The following is a 24,601-nucleotide window of genomic DNA, read 5'->3' as shown; positions in this document are numbered from 1 at the left end:
CTTTGAGCCAAACTCTACAAGGGGCTATACATGGTATGACTTATTGGATGCAACGACAGGCCTGGTCAACTGATATCAGGCTGAAAATCATAGAGATAGCCAGTGACATAACTAGATGTTACTGGGTGCCACAGCAAATTTAATTTAGGGCTCTAATTATTAGTATGTTGACTCTACCAATATATCTTGAAATTGCTCATTAATTAAGATCTTACTTGGCCTCCTGCAACCACAGGGTCTGATTCCACTGTAGTATGCCCCTGCAGATAGCAATTGGGCAGATCTGATTTTGCTGTCTGATGAGGACCATGCTGCCATGTTGATGTAATCCACTTCTGAATGATCTGTAGGCCCCTATGTATGATCTGATTTTTGGAGCCTGGCCATCAGTCAGATCAACCCGATATGATCCAGATCAGGCAAGCTCACCAAACAAATGGATATGGCAGTTTATGCTTAGCCACCTGGGGGTCATGCTACCAATCAGTAATCTTGGTTAACACACTCTCTTTATGAATTCAGTTGAGTCAAATGCAGCGCCGGATTTCATTGACGGCCGCCCCTAGGCTGCGCAGTCTGACCAGGTGGCAGCACGGTCCTAGCGCCCACCTACACCTCCCCTTCCCAGCGCGCCGTCGAAAACACGCCGCCGCAGCTGCTGTAATTGAATGAGGACGCACACCGCCCCCATTTTTTTGCCGCCCGGGCCTATGCGGCCTTGCCGCAAATCCGGGCCTGGTCAAATGTCTTTTGCACCCTGCTTACTAGATATGAATACCAGCATAGCTTATAGGGGTAATGTAATGATGTGCTGATGGGTCACCTATCAACCAATCAGTAGTAGTTAATGCTCACCTGTTTGAAAACAACCAAATTGGCTGCTATGGGCTACTAGAGCTGTAGCAAATATTATATAATGTAGAATATTGTATTACGCCTTCAACTCAAGAAGTGGGCTAGAACATTCGGATATCATCCAGTGGCAGGAGAAACCTCAAGCAGTGGCTGGACTAGAACGCTCTGACTAGTGGCAGAACACAGGGAAAGGGTCAGAAAGTCTGCGACTCAAGAGGTGGGCTGGACTAGAACACTCTGATGGAAGCTTATAGAAAAAGGAGTTTAAAATCAGAATTAGAAAAGCTATACTGGTGCAAAATCGCAGATACTCTCGTGATTACATTTGGACGGGCAAAGCAGTAACAGAGGTGCCTGGTCACAGCTGCAATGTACACTCGCCAGGCTAAGCTGTTATAGATGCGCTCAAGTGCAGCTGCACTGGAGATTAGACTTGGCCTGGCAAAGCAGTCACACAAGTGCAATATGTCTGTGGCTATGGGGAAACGTACATTCTGCTTGTATGGCTCAACAATAAACCAGTTTATCTGCAGTAATTATCTTCATCTGCCCCCTCCTGTTATCGCATATGTTTGTTGGCCGTGTACCCACAAAGAGCGAGTCACTAGCACAGGAGAAATAGGGGAGCCAGAAATACATCCTACTGCCTTTGCTGAGGGGGGAAGAAAATATATCAGGAAAGACGCATTGACATTTAGATATCTGATCCATACATAGCTGTCAAAATGATTCAATGTTTTAACCCTGGAGAAATATGGCCACTGCCTGTTCAATCTGCAACAAGCCAAAGACAAAGTGAAGATGTACAACCTTGCCCCCCACACGTTCCGAAATATATAGGATTATTGCCATTTACAGCCCATTGTTCTGTTTGCTGCTGTTCAACCTATCTTTTCCAACGTGTCTAAAAACATACGGATCTTTGGAGCAAAACGCCTTGGGAATTATAGTCTTAATAAAGTATTGATTGTTGTGCCTTTCCGGAAGCAGAGGAGGCCCAGAGGACAAACATGCGCCAGAGGGACCCTAGAATTGTGCATGGGCTCGTACAAGAGCAAGGAGACTGCAGGGATCGGTTGTACTGTGTAATTGTGTTTGCACGGCTTCTATTCAATGTGATTGCTATAATTACAAACAGAATATTTCCCCCCCCCTCAAAGCTGCCCCAGCCCCGCAAACACATTTTTTAATTAAAGGACAAGGAAAGTTAAACTAAAGAAGAGGGTAGAAATGTTGTATGTTATGTTTTAGGCTTCTGTACCAGCCCGACGCAACCACAGCCTTTTAGCAGTAAAGATCTGTGTCTCCAAAGATGCCCTAGTAGCTCCCCATCTTCTTTTCTGCTGATTCACTGCACATGCTCTATGCTGCTGTCACTTACTGAGCTTAGAGACCCACTCACAATATACAGTACACATAGAATAGAAATGTCACAATTTAAGGCTGATTAGTAATTAATACACATAATTACTACATGGCAGCACAGAAACCAGTGCAATTAGCATCAGAATTTAATAATCAGCAAACTTGTAGCATCAGCTTATATTACAGCCAGGGAAGCTCATTTTCTGCTGGATAATTAGTGACGAGCCCTAAGCTTAGCTTCTCAACAGCCAATCAGAGCCCACTGAGCATGTGAGTGTCACAGACACTTTCCAAGATGGTGACCCCCTGTGACAAGTTTGAAGTCCTGGATCATTGCTGCTATTGACAAGCTGAAACTTTAGTCGGGTGCAATAAGTTCACTATATAAAACATGGCATTTTTAGCCCTATTCATTTCTAGGGTTTAGTTCTCCTTTAAAGTATATTGGAGACAGATTTCTTTTTCATGAAAGAAAGTACAAATGGAATTTTATTTTTTTGGCCTTACATCCCCTTTAAGTAGACTTCCCAAGCACAAACATCACCCTCAGCACTACAGCAGAATTGTGTCCTCTTTATGTACAGTATCTAACTGGTCAAATTGATAGCAAATGATATCCAATATGCCATAACCAGCCATCTGGGCTTGGAGCAAGAGAAGAGTAAAACCTAACCCAGAAATATGAATATAACCCACACAAATTAAAAATCCATTGCTCTGAATGTATAAATACTGTATATACTTCTCCATGGAGGTGCTTTGCAAAAACATAGGATACTCACTTTGTGAATAGCATTTAAATAGACACTGAATGAGTGAATAAATCATAGAGTACCTTCCACATCAAGGCACCGGGGAGGTTCCGCCGACCAGATGAGATTGTACATGCACTCAATGTACTCGGCCCCTTCCAGCTTGTAGCCAGGGAAACACTGGTAATAGACCACTCGGCCCACCGGGAAGGAGAAATCGAACTCTGAAATGTTAATGTAACTGTGAGGCAGAACCAGGGGTCTCAGGCAGCCTGCAAGTAACAAACAGGCAGCATTAGCAATGGTAATTCCATCCTGAACTAATGGATCAAGTCAAGTGTAAAAGTATTTATTTATTGTATTAAGTGTTCTGTCTATAAACTGACCTGCATTGAACGGGATGAACATCCCTAGTGTACAAGAGACTTGTAATACAATTTATTATGTATTTTCCCCTTTTATCTGCGTCCTGGCAAGGATGTTCTATCTTCCATAGACTCTAATTTAACCAAATAATTCAAATTTGTAAAAATGATTTCCTTTTTCTATGTTATAACAAAACAGTAGTTTTTACTTAATCCTAACTAAAATATAATTAATCCTTATTGGAGGCCAAATAATCCTATTGGATTGTTTAAACAACTTTTTAGTCAAGAACCAAGGTATGGAGATCCAAATAACAGAAATACCCCTTATCTGGAAACCCCCACGTCCCTAGAATTCTATATAACAGGTCCCATACCTGTACAGTATATGACAACAAACTCTTTATTACAGGTACCAGTGTGTGTGTGGGGGGGTTGTATTATTATCCAATGAGACAGCTGCCCTTATAAGTTTCACTCCCGGTGCTACTAATGTAATAGGATTTGACTTGGTACACCTTGACACATGGCAAGATTATCCCACGTTCCATCATCCTGACATATTGAAGCCATGTTGTCCAAGTCGGGGTAACGAGTCTGGAATCCATCGCGGCAGCTCATTATCAGCTTGTCTCCCGTCTTGTAGGTCTTGTTAAGAATATCAGCGTCTTCAATGTAGGGAGCAAGGCAATCTGTGACTTGATACAGAAACAGGACAAGTTCTTTTGTTAATGTCATTACCATTCATACATAACATTCCAATTTATTTGAATTATAGACAAACTCTAGCATGTTGTACCATTCATAGATGGAAATATAAACCAGTGAAAATTCTTTGTAGTAGATATACTAAATAATGTACCCCTATTGTAAAATATAAGGATATTATAAGTCACCACACACATGACCGAGCACTTTTATACAGGTCATGGGGGGAGTTATACTGGGAACTCTGAGTATCACTCATGTATTATAAGGGATAATGTACCCCCTACTGTAAATAATAAGGATACTAGAAGTCACTGAGGGGTTCTGTGACCATATAAAGGCACAAGGCTACAGGCTGAGTTATACAAGGAACTCTGAGTATCACTCATGTATTATAAGGGATAATGTACCCCTACTGTAAATGATAAGGATATTAGAAGTCACTGAGGGGTTCTGTGACCATATAAAGACACAAGGCTGCAGGCTGAGTTATACAGGGAACTCTGAGTATCACTCATGTATTATAAGGGATAATGTACCCCCTACTGTAAATGATACGGATATTAGAAGTCACTGAGGGGTTTCTTTGTGACCATATAAAGGCACAAGGCTGCAGGCTGAGTTATACAGGGAACTCTGAGTATCACTCATGTGTTATAAGGGATAATGTACCCCCTACTGTAAATGATAAGGATATTAGAAGTCACTGAGGGGTTTCTTTGTGACCATATAAAGGCACAAGGCTGCAGGCTAAGTTATACAGGGAACTCTGAGTATCACTCATGTGTTATAAGGGATAATGTACCCCCTACTGTAAATGATAAGGATATTAGAAGTCACTGAGGGGCTGTGACCATATAAAGGCACAAGGCTGCAGGCTGAGTTATACAGTTATATTATATTATACTTAATATATTATATTACATTAACTTTATTTCTTTAGAAATATCCAACATAATGATAAAACACCGGTTGTTCTGTGCAGGAAGCCTTATTTACCTGCATTTTGTGCATTATATGTATGTATATTTTATTTATATAGCGCTACTTACGTACTCAGCACTGTACAGTAGAACAATAAAGGAATAGAACAAACAGGGGTCATTACAATAATAAATGCAATTAAATACAAAGTACAGTTACATTAAAGACTAAGAGTTAAGTATTAAAGAAAGAAGAAGGAGGTCCCTGCCCCCTGGAGCTTACAAAAGTCAGAAAACTCTCCCTATAACCTGAATTGTTATCTTTGAAGTCAAAGTCAGGAGCGTAAGAGGGAGATGGTCAGAGTGTGACCAACATGCACCCAAAATATCAAACCTCAGGGTCGGGGTGCCAGTGCCAACCTGAACGTTGTTTGCTCACATTTACAGCTACAGCGAAAACCAGAGATAAAAATGTAATTGCAGAATTGGTACAGAAATCATGGATTCATTTGCTTTCTCCTTAAAAGCAAAAGAGAAAATAAATCCCCAACAGATTTTCTAAGCGCATTACTGGGAAAATAATTTTCTCTTTTTATTTGCCAACATTGGAAGATGTTGTTAGGAAAATGACTCAGAAGTTTGTCGGTTTAATAGCTGGGCCATTACTGTACCCACTCCCACCCACTCACCCGCCAGAAGTAATTGTCCCACAGCGTATTCAGGCAAATAAACTTATATAGGAACATCTGAAAGTGAAATGATTAAAATGAGCTTTTTGTATTACTGGGAAGCCTAAGAACAACTGACTTTCCAAAGCAGAGAGTAAATGACGACTGCGCAACTAATCAGATGATTGCTTCACATTTATAAAATAAACTTTTTTTCTATTTTGTTATTTAATTTGTGGTTGTGATGGAGCGTCTGGAGGCTGCAGACCATATTGAACTGAGGTTTCTGCCTTATATTACCTGCATTTAATATGCCTCAATAAAGATTGATTTTGGAAGCCCTCCCTTGTTATTGCGGCTGCTTGTGTGGACACGCTCTCTCCGTTCCCATTGGCAGCTGATGATATTTTGTACAGAGTTCCCTATATTGTAATGTACACATCTCAATGTACTGCAGACCCTTTATAACTACTTATGGGCGAATTTATTCGGCAGGCGCGAATTCGCGGCGAATTTGCGTGATTCGTGCCCAGCGAATAAATTCGCGAAACGCCCACAAAAATTCGCAAATTCGCCCATCACTATTTATAACCCCTCAAAGCTGAGACCCTCTTCCCAGAATTCTGCTCATGGTTAGATTACCCACATGCCCAATGTAACATTCAGTTTCCTGAATTACCCCAGTGATCCAGCTAATGAATGAGAAGGAACAAAGTAAGGTACTAGTGAGTAGGTCAAAGTCAGCATTACACACTAAGACATATGATCGATACTGATATTGGGCAGTAACACAGTACAGAATGGAAATAGCTTATTCCAATCAGGAACTGAAAGCAATGATCAATTATTTATAACGTGTTAATTGGATTCTGTGAGGTGGGGGTCATACAATCAGTGGTGGGGCCCTGGCAGGGTAAAAAGAGTGTATATGTTAGGCTTATGCGTTTATGAGTTCGAGAAAGAAAGAAAGAAAGAAAGAAAGAAAGAAAGAAAGAAAGAAAGAAAGAAAGAAAGAAAGAAAGAAAGAAAGAAAGAAAGAAAGAAAGAAAGAAAGTCTATGAGTTTATAGACTCGTAGATGATAAGTTTAGAGGAATGGAAGGAAGGAAGAAAGCAAGGAAGGAAGAAAAAGAAAGAATGGAAGGAAGGAAGGAAGAAAAAGAAAGAAAGAAAAAGAAAGAAAGAAAGAAAGAAAGTCTCTGAGTTTATAGACTCATAGATGATAAGTTTAGAGGAATGGAAGGAAGGAAGGAAGGAAGGAAGGAAGGAAGGAAGGAAGGAAGAAAAAGAAAGAATGGAAGGAAGGAAGGAAGGAAGGAAGGAAGGAAGAAAAAGAAAGAAAGAAAGAAAGAAAGGAAGGAAGGAAGGAAGGAAGGAAGGAAGGAAGGAAGGAAGGGAGGGAGGGAGGGAAAGGTAAGGATGAATATGCTTATGTGTTTGCTATTTTGGGCTAGGCAGAACAAAATGAGTTTATGTCCAGCTAGTGCTTAGAGCATAGGTTACATGTGACTCAAACACTTCAGGCTAGGACCTCCGCTAAGTGGAAGATTTCAGGTGTGGTGTAGTATAACTACAACTCCCACTACTGCTACTGTGCAATAAAACAGGAAAAGAATGGGCGCCAGGAGGTTCTTGCAGTCAAACAGGATAAACTTTATTTGTCAGAGACAAATGATCCACAGGGTACTTACATCAGTACAGAGGCATTTGCAGAATATATGGCACACGCAACTCACACCGAGCTGGCTGGCTCACAAAGAGCTTCAGAGGTAGATGCAGGTGCATTCCTTGAGGAAGTAGTCAAGGCAGTACATATTCCCTTCACCCAGCACCCTGAGTGGTCAGGGAGGAGAACCTAAAGCCTGGCACGCTATCCACTGTGTCCCTTCACTGTAGGTAAATCTTACAGCCAGGGAAGCTGCTCCCTGCTACACCTCCTTAATGGAGCACAAAGCTGCTCTTTATATCTTCCCTCACTGTCTTACTCTCCTAGAGAGTCTATAACAATTATATTCCTGCCACTCACTAGCCTCATTCACAGGGTCCCTGACTTCCACACTAGAGGTTCAAGTCCCTCCAGGGCAAACAGGCTTTACTGGGCCTTGTTGTACCCAGGCTCCCTGGAAACATCCAGCTGGGTCAGCAAGCAAAAGTCAAAGAGGAAAATCCACCCCTTCTCACTCACTATACCAAAGTGTGACATGATGTGGTCACAACACCTCTTGGCCAATAACTGGGATATGTAAATTACAACTAGCTTCATAGGCATCTGCCCAGCAACTAGGGAAATGAGCATGGGTAGGGAATTAAAGCCATAGGGGAATTTTAACCCTATGGGTCACTACATGTTTATAGATTCATAGATGATACATTTTGAGGAAAGGAAGGAAGGAAGAAAGAGAGAAAGAGAAAGAAAAAGAAAGAAGGAAGGAGAAAAAGAAAGAAAGAATGAAGAAAGAGAGAGAGAAAGCAGAAAGAAAGAATATGCTTATGTGTTTATAGATTCATAGATATGAAAAAAGAAAGAAAGAAAGAAAAAAAGAAAGAAAAAGCAAAATCATTCTGCCATCACTAACTTGCATCTGCATTGCATTGGTGAGTTGCATACAAGTTGTAGAGTACGCTAATTAACAGGCACATGCAGTGAATGTAGAATGCCAGCGACAATGCTGCATTGTGGGTAAAGAAATGTTGCATGTTGCATGGAGCACTGTGTTGGTAAATGAGTCTGTACTGTCAATTTATTTTCCAAACTGTCACTTAACCTAACTTAGTGATTTTACCTAAGCACTCTGACATGGCCAGTATGACCAAATTACCCCACATTTAAATTAGAATCTATTCAGTATTTAGAAGATTTCAACTGGAACTGCAAGTAAATCCAGCCGAATATATCATTCGAGTGCGTGGATAAATATTGGCTATTCTGGCTTTCACTGTGAATAATAAAAGTGTCCAATGAGTGGGTTCTGTGCCCAGTGTGAGTTGTCTGTGGTGCTTTGTTGAGCTGGACACATGCTGCTCTAACATGTTCATCTCTGTAACTAATTTCATCTCATTTACAAATTCAAGTGTAACAGCCATGTACTACACTGAGGATGCATTGAGGCTATTCATAAAGGTACTTTCATCAACAATATATATTCTCCTTACAAATGTGCAATAAGCAGACACTAAGGGGCAAATTCACTAACATTCGTAGTTTCGCCAGGCGAAACTTCGCCGCGCTTCGCCGCACTTCGCCAGGCGTAGTTTCGCCAGCGCAAATTCACTAAAATCCGAAGTTGCGCTCAGGGGTAGCGTAAGGTTGCGAAGTTTCGCTAGCGTTGATTCGCTATGTAAAGCGAAGTTACGCTAGCGAAGGCTAATTTGCATACGGCGCCAAATTCAAATTTCAATGGAGGAATACGTATCAGCACTACAAATGCCTAGAAAACCTTCAAATCAGCAAATAAAATTTTTATTTTGCCCTACACATGTGACCACTGTCTAGGTAAGTTGCCATGAGTCAGGAAATGTAGGGGGGAAGGAGGGGAGCCCCCAAAAAATTTTCGATCTTTTTCAGCCTATCACCCATAATGTAGAAAACACGCCAGCGTTTTTTGGGACTTAGAAAAAATTATTACTTTTTTTGAAACAATCCCTATCTACTCTATTGCGCTTCGCCAGGTCTGAGGTGGCGAAGGAAGTCTAGCGTAAAAGGTAGCGTTCAGTACACTGCGCAAGTTAGTGAATTTGCGTAGTTACGTCGCTAGCGAAAATTCGCCAGGCGTAAGGGTGCGAAGTAACACTAGCGAAACTACGCCAGCGTTCGTTAGTGAATTTGCGCAGTAACGAAAATGCCAAACGCTAGCGAATTAACGCTAGCGAATTAACGCTAGCGTTCGGCGCTTCGGCGCTTAGTGAATTTGCCCCTAAGTATCTGCACACTAGAGCTAACAGGAGGACCTGATGTCACTACTGCCAATAACACTTTGCACTTGAATTTAGCACATTACACAATGTTCATAAATGAGTTCTAATAAATGCACAGAAGCAAATTCACCATGCCTTGTTTGCAAGTGCAAGTACATTTCACTTTACTCAAATGCTGCACATTTCACTTTACTCTTTGCACTTTTATATAGATGATGAACTGTGCACAAACGCACCTTTTTATTACATGAACATCCTAAATATGATGGTAATTCCATGGTTCTGACACCGGGTTTCATAAACCTCAGCAACAGACTTGTGCCAAAAGAATTTTATGCTATTTTTGTTTTAAGCTCTGTCACTATTACACTGGAATTCCAGGGAAAATGCTGCATGGGTAAAGGAAATCAAGAGATGCACTTTAATACTAGACCAAAAGAAAGAGTGCCGGTGACAGGAATATGATACATGTAACGGATCCGTTATCCGGAAACCCATTATTCAGAAAGCCTTGAATTACAGAAAAGCCGTCTCTCAATGACTCCATTTTATCCAAATATTCCAAGTTTTTGAAAACGATTTCCTTTTTCTCTGTGATAATAAAACAGCACCTTGTACTTGATCCAAACTAAAGCTGGCCATAGACGCACAGATCCTATCGTACGAATCGATGATTCGTATGATTTTCAGATCGTGTGTGGAGAGTGCCGACATCTTTCGTCATTGGTCGTTTGGTCGATCAGACAGGTTTGATCTTGACCCGACCGATCCCACCGGAGCCAATTGCACATCGTAATCGGATCGTTCGGCCATACGGCTGAATGTTCAGATTACCCCCGATATAGCCATGCTCGTTAATGGCATATCGGGGAAAGATCCGCTCGTTTTGCGATGTCGCAAAACGAGCGGATCTTTGCGTCTATGGCCACCTTAAGATATAATTAATCCGTATTGGAAGCAAAACCAGCCTTTTGGGTTTATTTAATGTTTAAATTATGTTCTAATAGACTTAAGGTATGAAGATCCTAATTATGGAAAGATCTGTAATCCAGAAAACCCCAGGTCCCAAGCATTCTGGATAACAGGTCTCATACCTGTATCTTGTAACAATATGGCATCTCAGTGGGGTGCATTCATCAGGCAGGTATCTAACAAGTGGTACAGTTTATAGCAGCATGTGCCGTGGGTTGATGAAAGCGCACATTCAGCACCCTTCCATAGAAAAATTCTGGGCATTTTAAATTAGAATTGGAATTAAATTCCAGATGGGCAATGACCCAAGGAGATCTGTGTGAGCAGATTTGTTATTAATCATAGCAGGGACATGAATCCAAGGTCAGCGATAAATCATGCCTTTAATTTATCCGGTGTTCTATTAAACTAGAAGTCGCTCCTCTCTCATGGCTTGTAATGTAATCAGAATACTGTACGTTTCACATCCCTAAAACATTGACAGACGGGGGTACAGGCTGTACTTGGGGGACAGTGATCCTCCGTATTACTTTCAGTATAAAAGGCACAATCATCAAACAAGTCATTTACAAAGGGCTACAGGCAAGCACATGATGGCTAAGGGTCATTAAATTGCAGTCAGCTTGTTGCTCACTCTCACAGGAAAGTACAAGTAGCAATATGAGATCTGGTGCTCCTTTTAGGTGCACTTATATTATAATACCCCTTATTTTTCTATTTCATTGCTATTATAAACTTCTAAACAGGTTCAAGTTTCAATAACGAGCTCTGTGTAAACAAACTCCTCCCTTCCCTTATCTGCAGCCTTAATAAAGATTGCATTTAGGAGGAGCAACTCATGACAGAGAGGGTTTATCGTGGACTGGCAATTCATTTTACTAACTACTGCTCCGGCAACAGTGACTAGCAAGTTGGGAAGTGAAAATTGCTCGAAATAGCTTAGCACAAAAAAATAACTAATAGTATCTATATTTCATAATTAAACTTGTAAGCCTGCCCACGTTCGAAAAAAGGGGTATTCCTCCCCTAAATACTGCGTGATGCTTTAGCCGTGGAAATTCAAATAAGTGTTTTTTTGTGTGATTTGGTGCAGATTCATTGGAAGAAGGCTGTACCCAGAGGCTGGTGGGTTCAGCACCCAAAAGGGATTTCACAGAATGAAATCTGCGCTGCAGCCTATGCAGTGCTATTCTCCCTTAATCACGATCAAGATCATGACAATGGCTGTCAGACTGTACTGAAATTGAAGAGCACAGGCACAAGCTCTATACATCAGCAGCTTATTAAAGGGCTGGGTGCCTTTTACTGCTGACTTAGATTCATTAAGTGGAAATTGATTGTGCAGAGTGCACTGCTGGGCACGACCTGAAATCAGGAGAAATAGAGAGGGCCGACTCCACTCAAACAACTAATCAGCCCAGAGCAAGGTCAGTCTTTCTCGATGGCTGTGAAGTTACAGGTGGGTGAAGCGCAAGTCTATTCATTCCCTGGATGTTATAGGGTAATAAATACAATGAGCAGACTTCCAGCTTGATGGGGCTAATTAAATACTTTGATGAAGTTCCTAGTGTCGGTATCCAATACAATGACCCCCAAAATACTTATCTATATCTAAAGCCCTTGTTTTACCCATGTTATAGAGCTACGGTTGCCACCTTTTCCAATCGGGGTTGGAGGATGACTTCAGGGGACAGGCCAGTGACATCAGGGGACGTGTCAGCAATTGGTTGATCACCATGTCGTCCTGTTTTGGATTTCCTAATTTTCCCTGGGACAGTCACAGCCCTTCCAAAAACTGGGCAGGTGGCAATCTTGTATAGAGCTGCTGTACATGTCTAGGGGCACAGCCGCCCAATGAGAGAGAATGAAATGCTCCCTGAAGCCTCTCCATCTTGAAGCCTCTCCATCTTCACCACAATTAACATCATTCAGCCTGACCATGTTCCTCCTGCCCATACACCCCCATATGCACAATGGAAAAATTACTTTTGCTCTGTACTTACTGACCATGTGCATTGCCAAAGGTGCACCGTGAATAAAGGATGTTCTTCAGTATTAATGGGCTGCTGTAACTCTAGAAGTATAATGAATTATTTGGACACAGAACACTCGTGGAATTAAAATCAATACTTCATTGAAAATAGTTTAAAAAGTTTCCGAGGAAGTGGCTTGGACCATGAAACGCATCAAGCGTGTATCTTTTTGTGCGCACCATGTTTTTAAACTATTTTCAATATGTCCAAGAAATTAATTCAGACTTTCCACGCTTCTGGGGCGTCTACACGTGGCAGCACAGCGGAACATGCTGTGAGGATCAGTGAGTGCTCCCTTTATCATATTAAGCCCAAGTATAATGGTAAGAGTTGTGGAGATTGTTGGGCAGTAGTTGAAATATCATTATTTAATGTTTAGAGCCATCCTTAGCACATACATTCTGTTTTCATTGGTTGGCCAGTTGTTAATAGCTTTACAGCACCCAAGCTATGAGTTCAATATTGAATGTTTTACTGCTCTGACAGGGTCATAAGCAAGAGCAAAAACAAGAGATATTTCTCAGGGATTATAAGTGTTTTCAAAGAAGCTATTGGCTGAACAAACATTTAGGCTGTATAACACCAGGGCAAAGCTGCAAAATAGGGTAATAAATGATGGTGTCCCTTTAAGCGTGCAAGCATTTCAGTGATGATGGCTGTTATATTTTTGCAGTAAGCACATTTATTGCTGCACGTTGCATTTATGATGATGTGATTCCCACTCTGCTCCAGTAATCATGGCTGCTAACTGTTAATAACAGCACCAGATGTGCTCTAAACCGCACCGGCTGAGTGGGCCCCCATGGAATTCTGCAGATCATTATTAGCACGATGGCCGTTCCTCTGCAGGCCATATTTTCAGTTCATCTCGCACCTAACTACATGCTTGAAGCATTGCTGAATTTAGGCAAGCCGCAGAGGTGACACTAGAGACTGGTAACTTATAATGATAATGATAATGAGGATGGTGCCAGCCTACAGGCACGTGCAGGGCTGCCATCAGGGTGGACAGTTAAGATAGTTACAGGGAACCTGGTGAATTTAAGGCATGGGAGAGGCATCAATTTTCCTTATATGTAGCACTTTCTGGTCCCTAATCCCCAGTAATAATCACAGAATTTTTAGGGCACTGCTATCCAACTCTGCAATGCGTGGGCTGCTTATATGATGATATTATAGTATAGTATTCTGTATACTGTGTAGTCAGACTGGAGAAGGGTGGGTGTTCCCCCCCGAAACGTTGAATGTTTGGTGGCTGAATAAAAGGGGATACTCCCTGACTGCATTAACCAGTGTGTGTTTGCGGATCCGTTTTCTATACACATTAGTCAGACTGGAGGCCATAAAATGCCTTGAGCCTTTGTTGGACAGCCATGTTTTTAGAGGCCCATATGGTGTTGAACTTGGACAATACGGGCTCCTAGGCCCATACTTGGTGGTAGCATAATGCTCATTCTAAAAGGGAATGTAAATAAACAAGGTTAAGGATACCTGAAAGAAACTGTGTGTCAGGACCAAGGAGGAAGCAACAGGCACCAGTTCACAGTATCCAAGGGGTTAAGAAGTAGCAAAGTCAAATCCAGGCAGAGGTCAGTTCAGGCAGCAAGGTGCTTAGTCGATATAACAGGCCGTGGTCAAGATCAGGAATCAAAGTCAGAATGAATAATAACACATCCAGGAACACACAAGTTGAACCTTTAATCGGGCAAGGTCTGTAGGGCCTTGGTGTCTTTTAAAGGCTGATTTTTGCAGCAAACGAGCAAAGTCATGCGTCACACACTGACGTTGTGCGTTGACGCAGCATGTTTAATGATTATCAGTGCCAGCAGCATACACTAGTTTGTTATGGGTTCATAACATAATACAGACCAGTCTCATTGTTCAGCCATATTTACAAGGCTGTGTCCCAGAGAGTTGTAAAAACAGTATATTCCCCCCATAGAGTGCGTTTATGAGTGCAATGATTGAGCTACATTGGCCAGTGCTGGATACTGTCACTAGACATATGCAACATGGTTTTACCCTGCTGAGCTAACATATTGACTGCCTCCTCGCTTCTATGATTCACATTTCTACAATCTGTTTCCCTACGTGATGTTGTTTTTAAGGCCTAGAGATTAAATTAAAATAAGTGTCCTTGCATGTGGCCATCTGCTAAGAATAAAAATGAGATTAAATTAAAACAAGTGTCCTTGCATCTGCTGAGTATAAAAATGCACATTATAAAAATGCACATTGTATGAAAACACTGAATAGTGTGTCCACGACACAGACTCATATTAGCATAAAACATTTTCTACACCCAATTCCATCCTGAAAATTGCTGGCAGACTGATGTTGCCCACACTTGTAAACTGATGCACCTTCTCCTTCTAGTAGAGTAATGTGGATGAGTACAAGCTAATAACTGGCACTTACTACTGAAGTATAGAACCCATGGCCACAGGTGTATGCATGATCCAAAAACTATCATGGAATTACAGGCAAGGTAAGTATGGCTGAAAGAACAGAGGAGAGATCTGCTAATTTTCAAAATAGATGTGTACCAAATGGCTTAGAGATTATATGGTTATTCTATAGTATATTATATGGAAGGGATTCCATAGTTTTATCTCTTTGGACATCATTCTACAGAGAAGCTGGTTTCTGTTGTAGGGCCTGAGACTGGAGGCTCCAATAGGAGCAAGAGGCAAGAGACCTCAGTTGTAAATAGGGTTGCCACCTTTTCTGGAAAAAAATACCGGGCTTCCTATATAGTTAACTTTTTTCCCTATTAATAACATTGGGATCAGCAATCATTTTTACCGGCCAGGCCGGTAAAATACCAGCCAGGTGGCAGCCCTAGTGGTAGAGGACCTTACCCAAAACTATGGAAAATAACTGGAACCTGAGAACCTGAGAACCTGAGAATGGGTTATATACTGAGAGTGAGTCTATATCTTCTACCATAGAACACTGTAGAAGTGTGAGGTTGGTAGGGTAGCTAGTATGAGCAGTTCTGTGAAGGGCCGGAGTTACATAGTGGGCACCCCTAGTCCCACTGAAGTTTGTCCGCCCCGTCCTATCCCTTTTATTCATGAAAATTTTCATCATCTGGACCGCAGCAATGGGGATTGGCACATGGGAAATTTAAAAAACTATTTTATCTCCTGTGCATCCACAGTGATTCTGAACAAATGTGGATTTGGTTGAATAACATGCCGCCCCCTAAAATCCTGCCTCCCCCTAAAATCCCGGCTTGGTGACCTTTCCACAAATCCGGGCCTGTTTCTGTGCTCCCTTATGGAGGGACAGTGGAGGGGGACACAGTTGAGCCACGGGGGAATAGGGATCCTTTGTGCATTTCATTAGTGGTGGTGGGGGTCTGGGCCCCAAAGTTATGGCTCTCTCTTGTCTTCATCTTGAAGAGGCTTATGGTGCAGAACATTTCCTTTGAGGCACCTTTGTTTACCTGGCACTGACAGCTGTGGAGATATTAACCTATGACTGGATGGTTATATACCTGTATCTGACATATCTGGTGAGTTAAAATTGTCTGTAGTACATCACTAAGTGGACATCTGACATTAATGTGGTTCATGGCCAATGGGATTTTTCACTCAACCCCATTGATATGTGAATGAGCTTTATCAGAGGACTGTCAGGAAAGCTGATCAATTCTACAGGTTGATCGGCTGCCAATAAGAACAAGAACCTGCCTATTTCTGAGCACCCAAAGATGCCAGCTTTTAGATGGAAGGCTTTAGTTGCCCTTTAAATATGTTATGTTTGCCACAGATTCAACACATTCCATTGCCCACCTGTTCTATTTATTAAACAAGTAGGGAAGCACAGTGCTGCTCCTACTGTCATTCCACTTCTTTCTTATTATTTATGGGTCCTTTACAGAAACAATCTGCTCCTACTGATGTATTCCGACTGTCGCACACAAGGTCACTACGTCTCATCTTCCTATAATTTATTCCCGCTGTTTGGCATCTACTTTCCATCCACGAATCTCACTTCAAGATCAAATACGCCGCTCCATCTGCACGTAAACCGCTGTGAAATAAAAAAGATTCTTCTCTGCATTTCAACCTTATCAGTTCCCCACCTGGGAGCTTCTGAAATGAGCCGAACTCCGGAGATCTTTCAGAGTTGGAACTTTTAGAAGCTCATCACATACATAATCTTAAAAGCAGGAACAGGGAATCTTTGGGGATTCAACTCCCAGCATACCAACATGAGGAATGCTGGGATTGAAAGCTCTGTGCAAATGAAGCCCAAAAAGGACACCTGCCTCTGATCTGTCTCAAGTCACTACAAAGTTATGTCAGTTTTAATATGTCCAATATGCCCCTGTTTAGATGGAATTCATGGCCTACCAGACCCCTAACCTGTGATTTAAAGATCTACAACAGATGGAGCCAAAAGGGAGTCTATCCCTGCTCTGTGCTGTCTCACTGGAGCACTCCTGATTTACAGCATTAGAAAGAGAAGGCGCTTACAAGAAAGTATAATTAGCGATGAGCGAATTTGTCCCATTTCGCTCCACCGGAAAAAATTTTTGACACGTGACAATTTATTTACTCTCAATGACTCTCAAAGTCAATGGGCGTTTTTTTCTGAAGGTGACTTTTTTGTCCAAATGCTATAAAGTCAATGGCCATTTTTTGCTGCTGTGGTTTTTTTGTCCCTGCGTTTTTTGTCGCAGTGACTTTTTGTTGCATCAAATTTTTGCCACAAATCCATGGCTGGCAGAAAAATTCACCCATCACTAAAATTAATTTAACCTGGTGTTTCTTTCAATAGGTTGCAAGCTAGGGGCATGCTCTGCCAATATAGAGAGTCACGTATGGGTGCTGAGCTCTCAGCATGTGCTGAGATTTGGGGCATGAAGCATCAGTCAGGATCCATGTTGGAAAGTGGTTGCTTTTAAGCCCTAGGGCTGCTGTGCTTGCTGGCTGATAAAGCAGCTCTGTGCTACTATTGCATGCTGCAGACTAGTTTCGGGCTTTAACTGTTCTTTAAGAACATCTCCGATTATCTATTTTTATCATGTGCCACCAGGGAAGCTCAATTGAAAAGCTAATGTTCCTGAGCTTGCCTTGGGGAAAGCTTCTTCTCTATATACATCATGAACCAACAGCATATGTACTGCATACCTTGTACTGCACAGGAATGGCAAATCTGGGGCCCATATAAAATGCTGGTACATAATAACAAAATGATAAAAAAGCCAATCCTTACAGCCTATAACACAAGAAGCACAAGAAGTCTTACCTTCCTGTAGGCACACTGGTGTGTCGCTGGGCTTCCAGGCAAGAGACCCATTGTATAGTTGCACACACATCTTCTTCGAGGGGCCCTTGAGCTTGTACCCGCTCTTGCAGTGGAACCGGACGACAGCATTTTCAAAGAAAATCCCCATGCTCTGTGTCCTGTATCCATTTTCTGGGACCTCGGGAACAGCGCATGTGGTCAGATCGTCAAATCCTAAAATGGGCAAAATAAGACAAATCATGGCACTTTGAATGTTGGATTCATTTTTTTTATGCTTATCCCTTTCTGTTTTCTGCCTCTTGGAGCAATATAGTACAAGTCAGTTCTGCTCCGAATTTGTAATCAGCTGTATTGTCACATTACTTTAGGAGTCTGAGGAAGGGGTCATTCTTCCACTGTATAGAGCGCTGGTAAGGCCCCATCTAGAATATGCCGTACAGTTTTGGTCTCCATCACTCAAACAGGACATTATTGTATTAGAGAGGGTACAGAGAAGGGCAACTAAGCTGGTAAAAGGTATTGAAAATCTTAGCTATGAGGAAAGACTGGCCAAATTGGGGATGTTCACGCTGGAGAAGAGGCGCTTAAGGGGTGATATGATGACTATGGATAAATATATAAGGGGATCATATAATAATCTCTCTAGTGCTTTATTTACCAGTAGGTCTTTCCAGCTGACACAAGGTCACCCATTCCGATTAGAAGAAAGGAGCTTCTGTCTAAATTTTTGGAAGGGTTTTTTACAGTGATTGCTGTGAAGATGTGGAATTGTCTCCCTGAATCAGTGGTACAGGCTGATACATTAGATAGCTTTAAGAAGGGGTTGGATGGTGTTTAGCAAGTGAGGGAATACAGGGTTATGGGAGATAGCTCATAGTACAAGTTGATCCAGGGGCTGGTCCGAAAGGAGGAAAGAATGTTGTTCCCCTCTGAGGCAAATTGGAGGCTTCAAATGTTTTTTTTTGCCTTCCTCTGGATCAACTGGCAGTTAGGCAGGTTATATAAATATAGACTTAAAAGGTTGAACTTGATGGTTGTGTTTCTTTTTTCAACCTAAACTACTATGTGACTATGAGTCAGAAGTAGCAGTGCAAAGAATATAAACAGCTAAACAGACATGATTGCCCACCATGCTATGTTCCCATTATCAGCAAGATAGTCCCTTCTTTTAATCTAGTGGATGCCAGGAGCCCCTGGGGGCATCTGGGAAAGCAGGGACTCAGAAGTATTGGTGCTCAAAGGTATTGAGGCATCATTAGAAGCTATAAAGAGACTGTAAAGACAAGCAGGGGGGCTGCCCCTTCTGAGCTCAGCTGGGAGTTGCGGCCTGGAACACCATCACCAGTACAACTGGTCGGCTGCCTCTGCCAAACGCAAGGTGACCAGGAGGTGGCGGCTGAGAGGTAGAGCTGCACAGCTACCTAAGATGCAGCCTTCCCATGATAGGAAACAAGTAGGCAGAAAATCATTACAAGGATATTGTGAAAAGTATGTGGCTCCCAAGTGAGGACAGGTCGCGTGTTTGCACCTACTACCCAGAGGTGGATTAATTACATATGGGGCCCCAGGCTATATCCACAGACCTCCTTTCTAGGCGACTGCTGGGTCTGGATGTGTGCATATCCAGGCTCTCTATGCGGGGTCAGGTTTGGAATGCACCAGTGATGCCAATGGAGCTGCACACATCCGGGTGCACGCATGAGCCCTGCCTGCCTTCTCCTCCAAGCAGGTGCACCTGAACGGACCCAGCATCACAAATAAAATGAATATTAAAAGAGAAAAAAATAGAAATACATGAAAAAATCTAGATGGGCACCTGATCACACTGGGACTATAAGCCATAGCCTAAGGGAGCATGTGCAGTTGTGCATTAATCCACCCCTGCTATACATACAGTATGTAGGGATGTGAACATTTAGACACCCTAACACATTACAGACAGGCACATCCCTAGTAATATGGACACCTAAGTGGGTCCTTATGGGGACCTTGTGCTTATGTAACCCCTGTAGTTCTCACAGTGTACACCAGATGGCACTGTGCAGTAGTATAAAGGTCTTGGGAACCATGAGGTCTGGGTCCATTACTTTAGCCCAACCAAGTAGGCTGGAAGGGAATGGGTACATGACGACCCTAGGCGCATTGGCCCTAGTAATTAGATAGCATACTCTTTTATAGATCACTCTAGGAGTGATAGATAGGTTATTTAGTTGAGCAGCTCGAGGCTCCGCCGAGGATATTAGAGGGATTAAGATCCCAGGGTATTACTGACCCAGAGTACGGACTAAAGTGTTGAGACTAGGGATGGTAGGAATTCCCCTAGACTGCCACTGAAAGAGATCCTGAAAACTGGGCAATACCCCTCACAAGCTGCAACACTCTCTGCTGTATATTCCCTGGCCTGTAGGGATTCAGCCTATACTGGTACTGTGAGTATATGCTACCTTTAGGCTGTCTGATTGTTCTAAACTCCATTGTGGATATTTGCTATGTGCTGTGTGCTATGTTAAATAAAGACAGTTCATTGTTTAAGGGTTAAAGAACTACTGGCGCCCATCATTGTGCTATTGCACCTGGTTACAGTTGCACTACACCCTGCCTCCACCCCGCTGCGAGGGCTTACACCTGAGAGAGAGAGCCTCATTTGTGGTATAACCACACACTGCTAGTAGCTTAAACTGACCAAAGTAAAGTCAGTTTATTATAGTGCTACACATACATACAAGGAGCCTGTGGGAAGGGAAGGGACATTGTGCCTTTTAGTAACCCATCTGGAATTATTAGTGGGGAGTGTCATTAGTGACATCTATCCTATTCTTTTACTAATTATCCAGCCAGTCCTTCTGGGTCCCCATGAATAAGTATTGTTCTTATAATGTTTTCATTCTTTCTCACCAGTATCACAAAGGGTTCCCAAGCCAGCAGGTAAGTATCCTGTGTATTCTGCCCTAGAAGTGTCAGGAAGGGGCTACATGTTGGGGCTAGTGGAGCACATGTTTATTATGGTCACTATCCTGTTTTTTTTTTCTTCCTTCTGATGAGCTTGTGTTACCTGATTATCCTTGGGCTTTAATAATCAGATTTCCACCCAAATAAATCATTGTAAATAGTCCAACCCGCAGGAGCAGCAGCTCTTTTAGAAACCAACAGAAACGGCACAAATCAGAAATCCTGAAAAGCTCCCAGCACTGTATTCCGTCTCCTGTGCCAGGGAATCTTCATGGGTGAGATGCCTCTGCAAGCGCCACTCAAATGTTCTGTTCAGACCAGCAGAAGCAATTTAATGCTAGTGAAGCACAGCGCTGAAATGAGGCAGTGATCCGATTTATTTGTGAACTGGCTGTGCCCCTGGATACAAACCAGAAAATAAATATATTCCTCAGAATGATCTCCAAAGGGAAAATAGGTCTCATTAATATTTTACTTGTTGCAGAGCTCAAGGACAGTTAAAGCCTCAGTCTGGGCTTTCTTCAGAGGTCATAGGGTAGCTCATGGCAGACATTTTGGGGCCCCCTTTAACTAAATGATTTGAGTTCAATATCAAGGTAAAGTGGTCTTGCCATCTTGGGTACCTGTTATCCCACAGGACAGTCTTGTTGGACTTTTTTGGTCAGGACCTTGGATCCCACTAAATAAGAACCAGGCCCATACCTTCCAACATTTTTTTGACCACGCCCATTTTATGACCCCCCCCCCCAATTACTATGTCCAATTTACATTTGCCACGTTTAAACACATTTCTGGGGGTTATAGGGCAATATTTTAGATGATATAATAGTTCTGCTAATGAAGGTGAAATTGTACTTAAAGCGGTGAGTCTCAGTTCTCCTACTTATTTTAAATTGTTACAATTGTATTAAAGAGCAGTGGCTCTCTGCCAAAAAGCCTCTTATTTTAATTAAGTTTTGGAAACTTTGTATCTTTTTCTGTCATCAGAAACGGGACATTTCAGTAAAAAAACTGGGGACTGCGGGCAGAGCTGTCAAAATCATGACCGTCCCGCACAAAACAGGATAGTTGGGAGGTATGCAGGCCATGTTGCATTGCCGCCCAACAGGGCCAGAAGTAGGGGTAGCCAGACAAGGCTTGTACTTTGGGCACAGTTGGTGGGGGCAGTTTATGGAGCAGGAAGGAGCAAGTGGCAAACTGTGGGGAGTTGTGCAGACTGAGTGGCAGGTGTATGGGGCAGATGTGCAAGCTTTGGGGAGGGGCAGCAGGCAGGACACCAGGCCAAGTAACTTTGTATTGGTTGTCAATACTACTTGGCCTGGCTTTGACATCCAAAACAATAATACTTGTATCCTACCCATCTGCATCCCCAGCACCATCACCCCTCTCCCTTCTGCACACTTGCCTGTCTAGCCACCCAATGGTTCACTCACTTTCCTTACTATACCACTGCCATAGGAACTGTCCCCCCACCTCATTGCACTATAGGCCCATGCCTCTGCTGAATACTAAATATCTCCAAAATATCTCCAATAAATTATAGCTCCCTCTCCAACAATGGGTGGTAAAATAAGACCTTGTTAAATGACGCTAAACTAACCATAACTCCCGAGATACTTTTCAGTGCATGGTTAGAAATGTAGATCAGCAAAAGCTTGAGAGCCAGATGTTGACTTTGCCTGCAAAACAGCATTTGCTGTGGCACAAAGGGTTGAGGGTCGCAGACAGTATTACTGCCACTGGATCACAGGGGCTTAGAGGCAGCCAGTCTGCACTGTCTGGTGTTATAATACAAACAGGTAGGCGACGTCCTATGGTTTTATCAGATCAGGTCTTGTAGGCAGCAGAGCTTTATTTACAAAGCACCGAATGCTCACTCTGATTTGTTGCTGCTCATAAAGCAGAAGAAATTGAATGGCGGAGCAAGCACAGTGGGCCGACAAGTTGTCCACAAACAAAGAACATTAAGGGATTCTAGAGAAAGGGAATTTCCAATAAGAGCATACTGACCCGTTGAGGGACCTACTGGCAACTGCCCGACCTCCTGGCATCTAAAAAGCTTTTTAGCACTTAGACTAAAATGACTTTATTCCTATGCTTTGCCCAGTGTCGGTATGCAACAGAGCAGGGGTAAGAGGATAATTCCCTCTGCTAAAGGTCAGCTTGTTGAGCTTCATAAAGCTTTATGTTCTTCTGTGGGAAATGTCACTGATTCCCTGCGGAATCAAATGCACTCTCTAAGGCTGGATAAGGACACAGAACAGAGGGATTAGGTTTGATTTGGATTAGGATTCGACTGAGTTGCAATTGGGTGATTTTTATAAAATTCTCTCCTGAAAGGTAACATTTCAACATAGCCATGGAATTATTACTGACTCCAATAGAAAATCCATGTTTATACTCATAGTACTTATGTCTGGCAGTGATGCAGAGCAGTGGTCTTGTGCCGGATGCGTCTTTAATGGCACATCTGAGGCAAAGCTTAGTTATTGGCTCAAGGGAGCCCTGTGCATAACGTCAACATTGAGCAACTGTGCCTTGTACCTACAGGTGCTCCTACTTTTGTGAATAACATGCCGCTAATGTCCATGGAGCTTGTATGTGGATGCCCATGAGCAACCCAGTATTAGTCTGGGCCTCTTAGGGCTCACCTGTATTGTTACCCCCATAATGGCAGGCTAAGCATAACAGGATTTGGCCAAAGTCTGGGCAGAAATCGCGTTAATTTGGCTCCCTAGAGGTTATTGGTTCTACATTTCATGCATTTCACTGTAGTCTTTGCCTAATCACAGCTTAAAAAGTGTAATATCTATTGCACATAATGACATGTGCCATGTACCATTTCATACCTATTTATATATATTTTATCAATGGCGTAAAAAGATATTACTTCGCCCTACAGCAAATTATTTTTCAGGCCCCCAAAATATCTAGAGGTTGACCTGTTTCACCGATTTTTACTAAAATTGTATATGAATTGGGGCCTTGTGGTCCCCTATACCTGCTGGGCCTCTGCAGCCACAGGGTCTGCTTCCTCTGTAGTTACACCCCTGTATTTTAAATTCCTATTTGCTTTCGTCTGATACACAGAAGAGGTACAGCCTGTTTAAATCAGATTCTGGTGTTTTGCCTGTAAAAGAATCAAATATCGTTCAGAAAATCCTATTTTATAGACATTAAAGTAAAACAGTCATGGATTTAGGAAAACTCAGGATATTGTCACACTGGGCAGACTGGGCCCCTATATGAGGCTTTGAATGCAATTAGAAATTACTGAAGTGCTTTCTTCATTATATCAACTTTCAGCAGGTACATGCCCTTGATATGCTCTTTGCTTTGGTCCCTGAAATAATCTGGGCTGTATCTATTCTGTGACTTTTCTATATACATATGGGCCCTGGGGGACCTGGCCTATAAGCAGGTTGAGATATATATATTGAGTATTCATATAATAGGAGCTGCCATTTGTTCCCCTTGCACAATGCAGAAGGAGTAGAAGGGGGGGAGTCACATAACAACCACAAAGTCAATCTACATTTTTGCAAACTCCTATGGGAAATTGATTTGCAAATTAAAGCAATAAGTCCCTAACTCTGTTGGTTAATGCTGTATGTAACAGCAGCTCCTGTCAAGTCCCCTTATCATTATATTACACAACATGATATACTAAATCAGAGCAATAAGTGCATTTACAGACGCAGTCCAATTACATTAACATTTCAGTAACGTAATTATGCAACATATATAATGAGGGCTGTGTTTAGCTGTGTCCTCTGCAAGTCCTTAGCACAAGGCAGTTTTTGTATAATGTAGTTCCGAGCCCAAAGGACAGAGA

The 24,601-nt window shown here is 42.3% G+C and overlaps 1 protein-coding gene across 3 annotated transcripts in view; it reads right to left on the bottom strand.

The window, feature by feature from the left end:
- susd4.S (sushi domain containing 4 S homeolog) overlaps nucleotides 1-24,601 on the bottom strand; it is an 84,552-nt gene that overhangs the window by 16,487 nt on the left and 43,464 nt on the right. For 2 of the 3 annotated variants that reach the window (XM_041564238.1, XM_041564239.1), the window contains exons 3-5: nucleotides 17,818-18,030; nucleotides 3,856-4,035; nucleotides 3,056-3,244 (exon numbers count right to left, since the gene is read on the bottom strand). In XM_041564238.1, the coding sequence (XP_041420172.1) occupies nucleotides 3,056-3,244; nucleotides 3,856-4,035; nucleotides 17,818-18,030 (582 nt within the window). The remainder of the gene's footprint in view (nucleotides 1-3,055; nucleotides 3,245-3,855; nucleotides 4,036-17,817; nucleotides 18,031-24,601) is intronic. The other variant, XM_041564240.1, reaches the window with a different exon arrangement.

Source organism: Xenopus laevis, chromosome 5S (genome assembly GCF_017654675.1).
Source record: "Xenopus laevis strain J_2021 chromosome 5S, Xenopus_laevis_v10.1, whole genome shotgun sequence".
Taxonomy (NCBI): Eukaryota; Metazoa; Chordata; class Amphibia; order Anura; family Pipidae; genus Xenopus; species Xenopus laevis.
The sequence above is the reverse complement of the archived record's forward strand: the minus strand, read 5'-3'. Positions and strand labels throughout refer to the sequence as shown.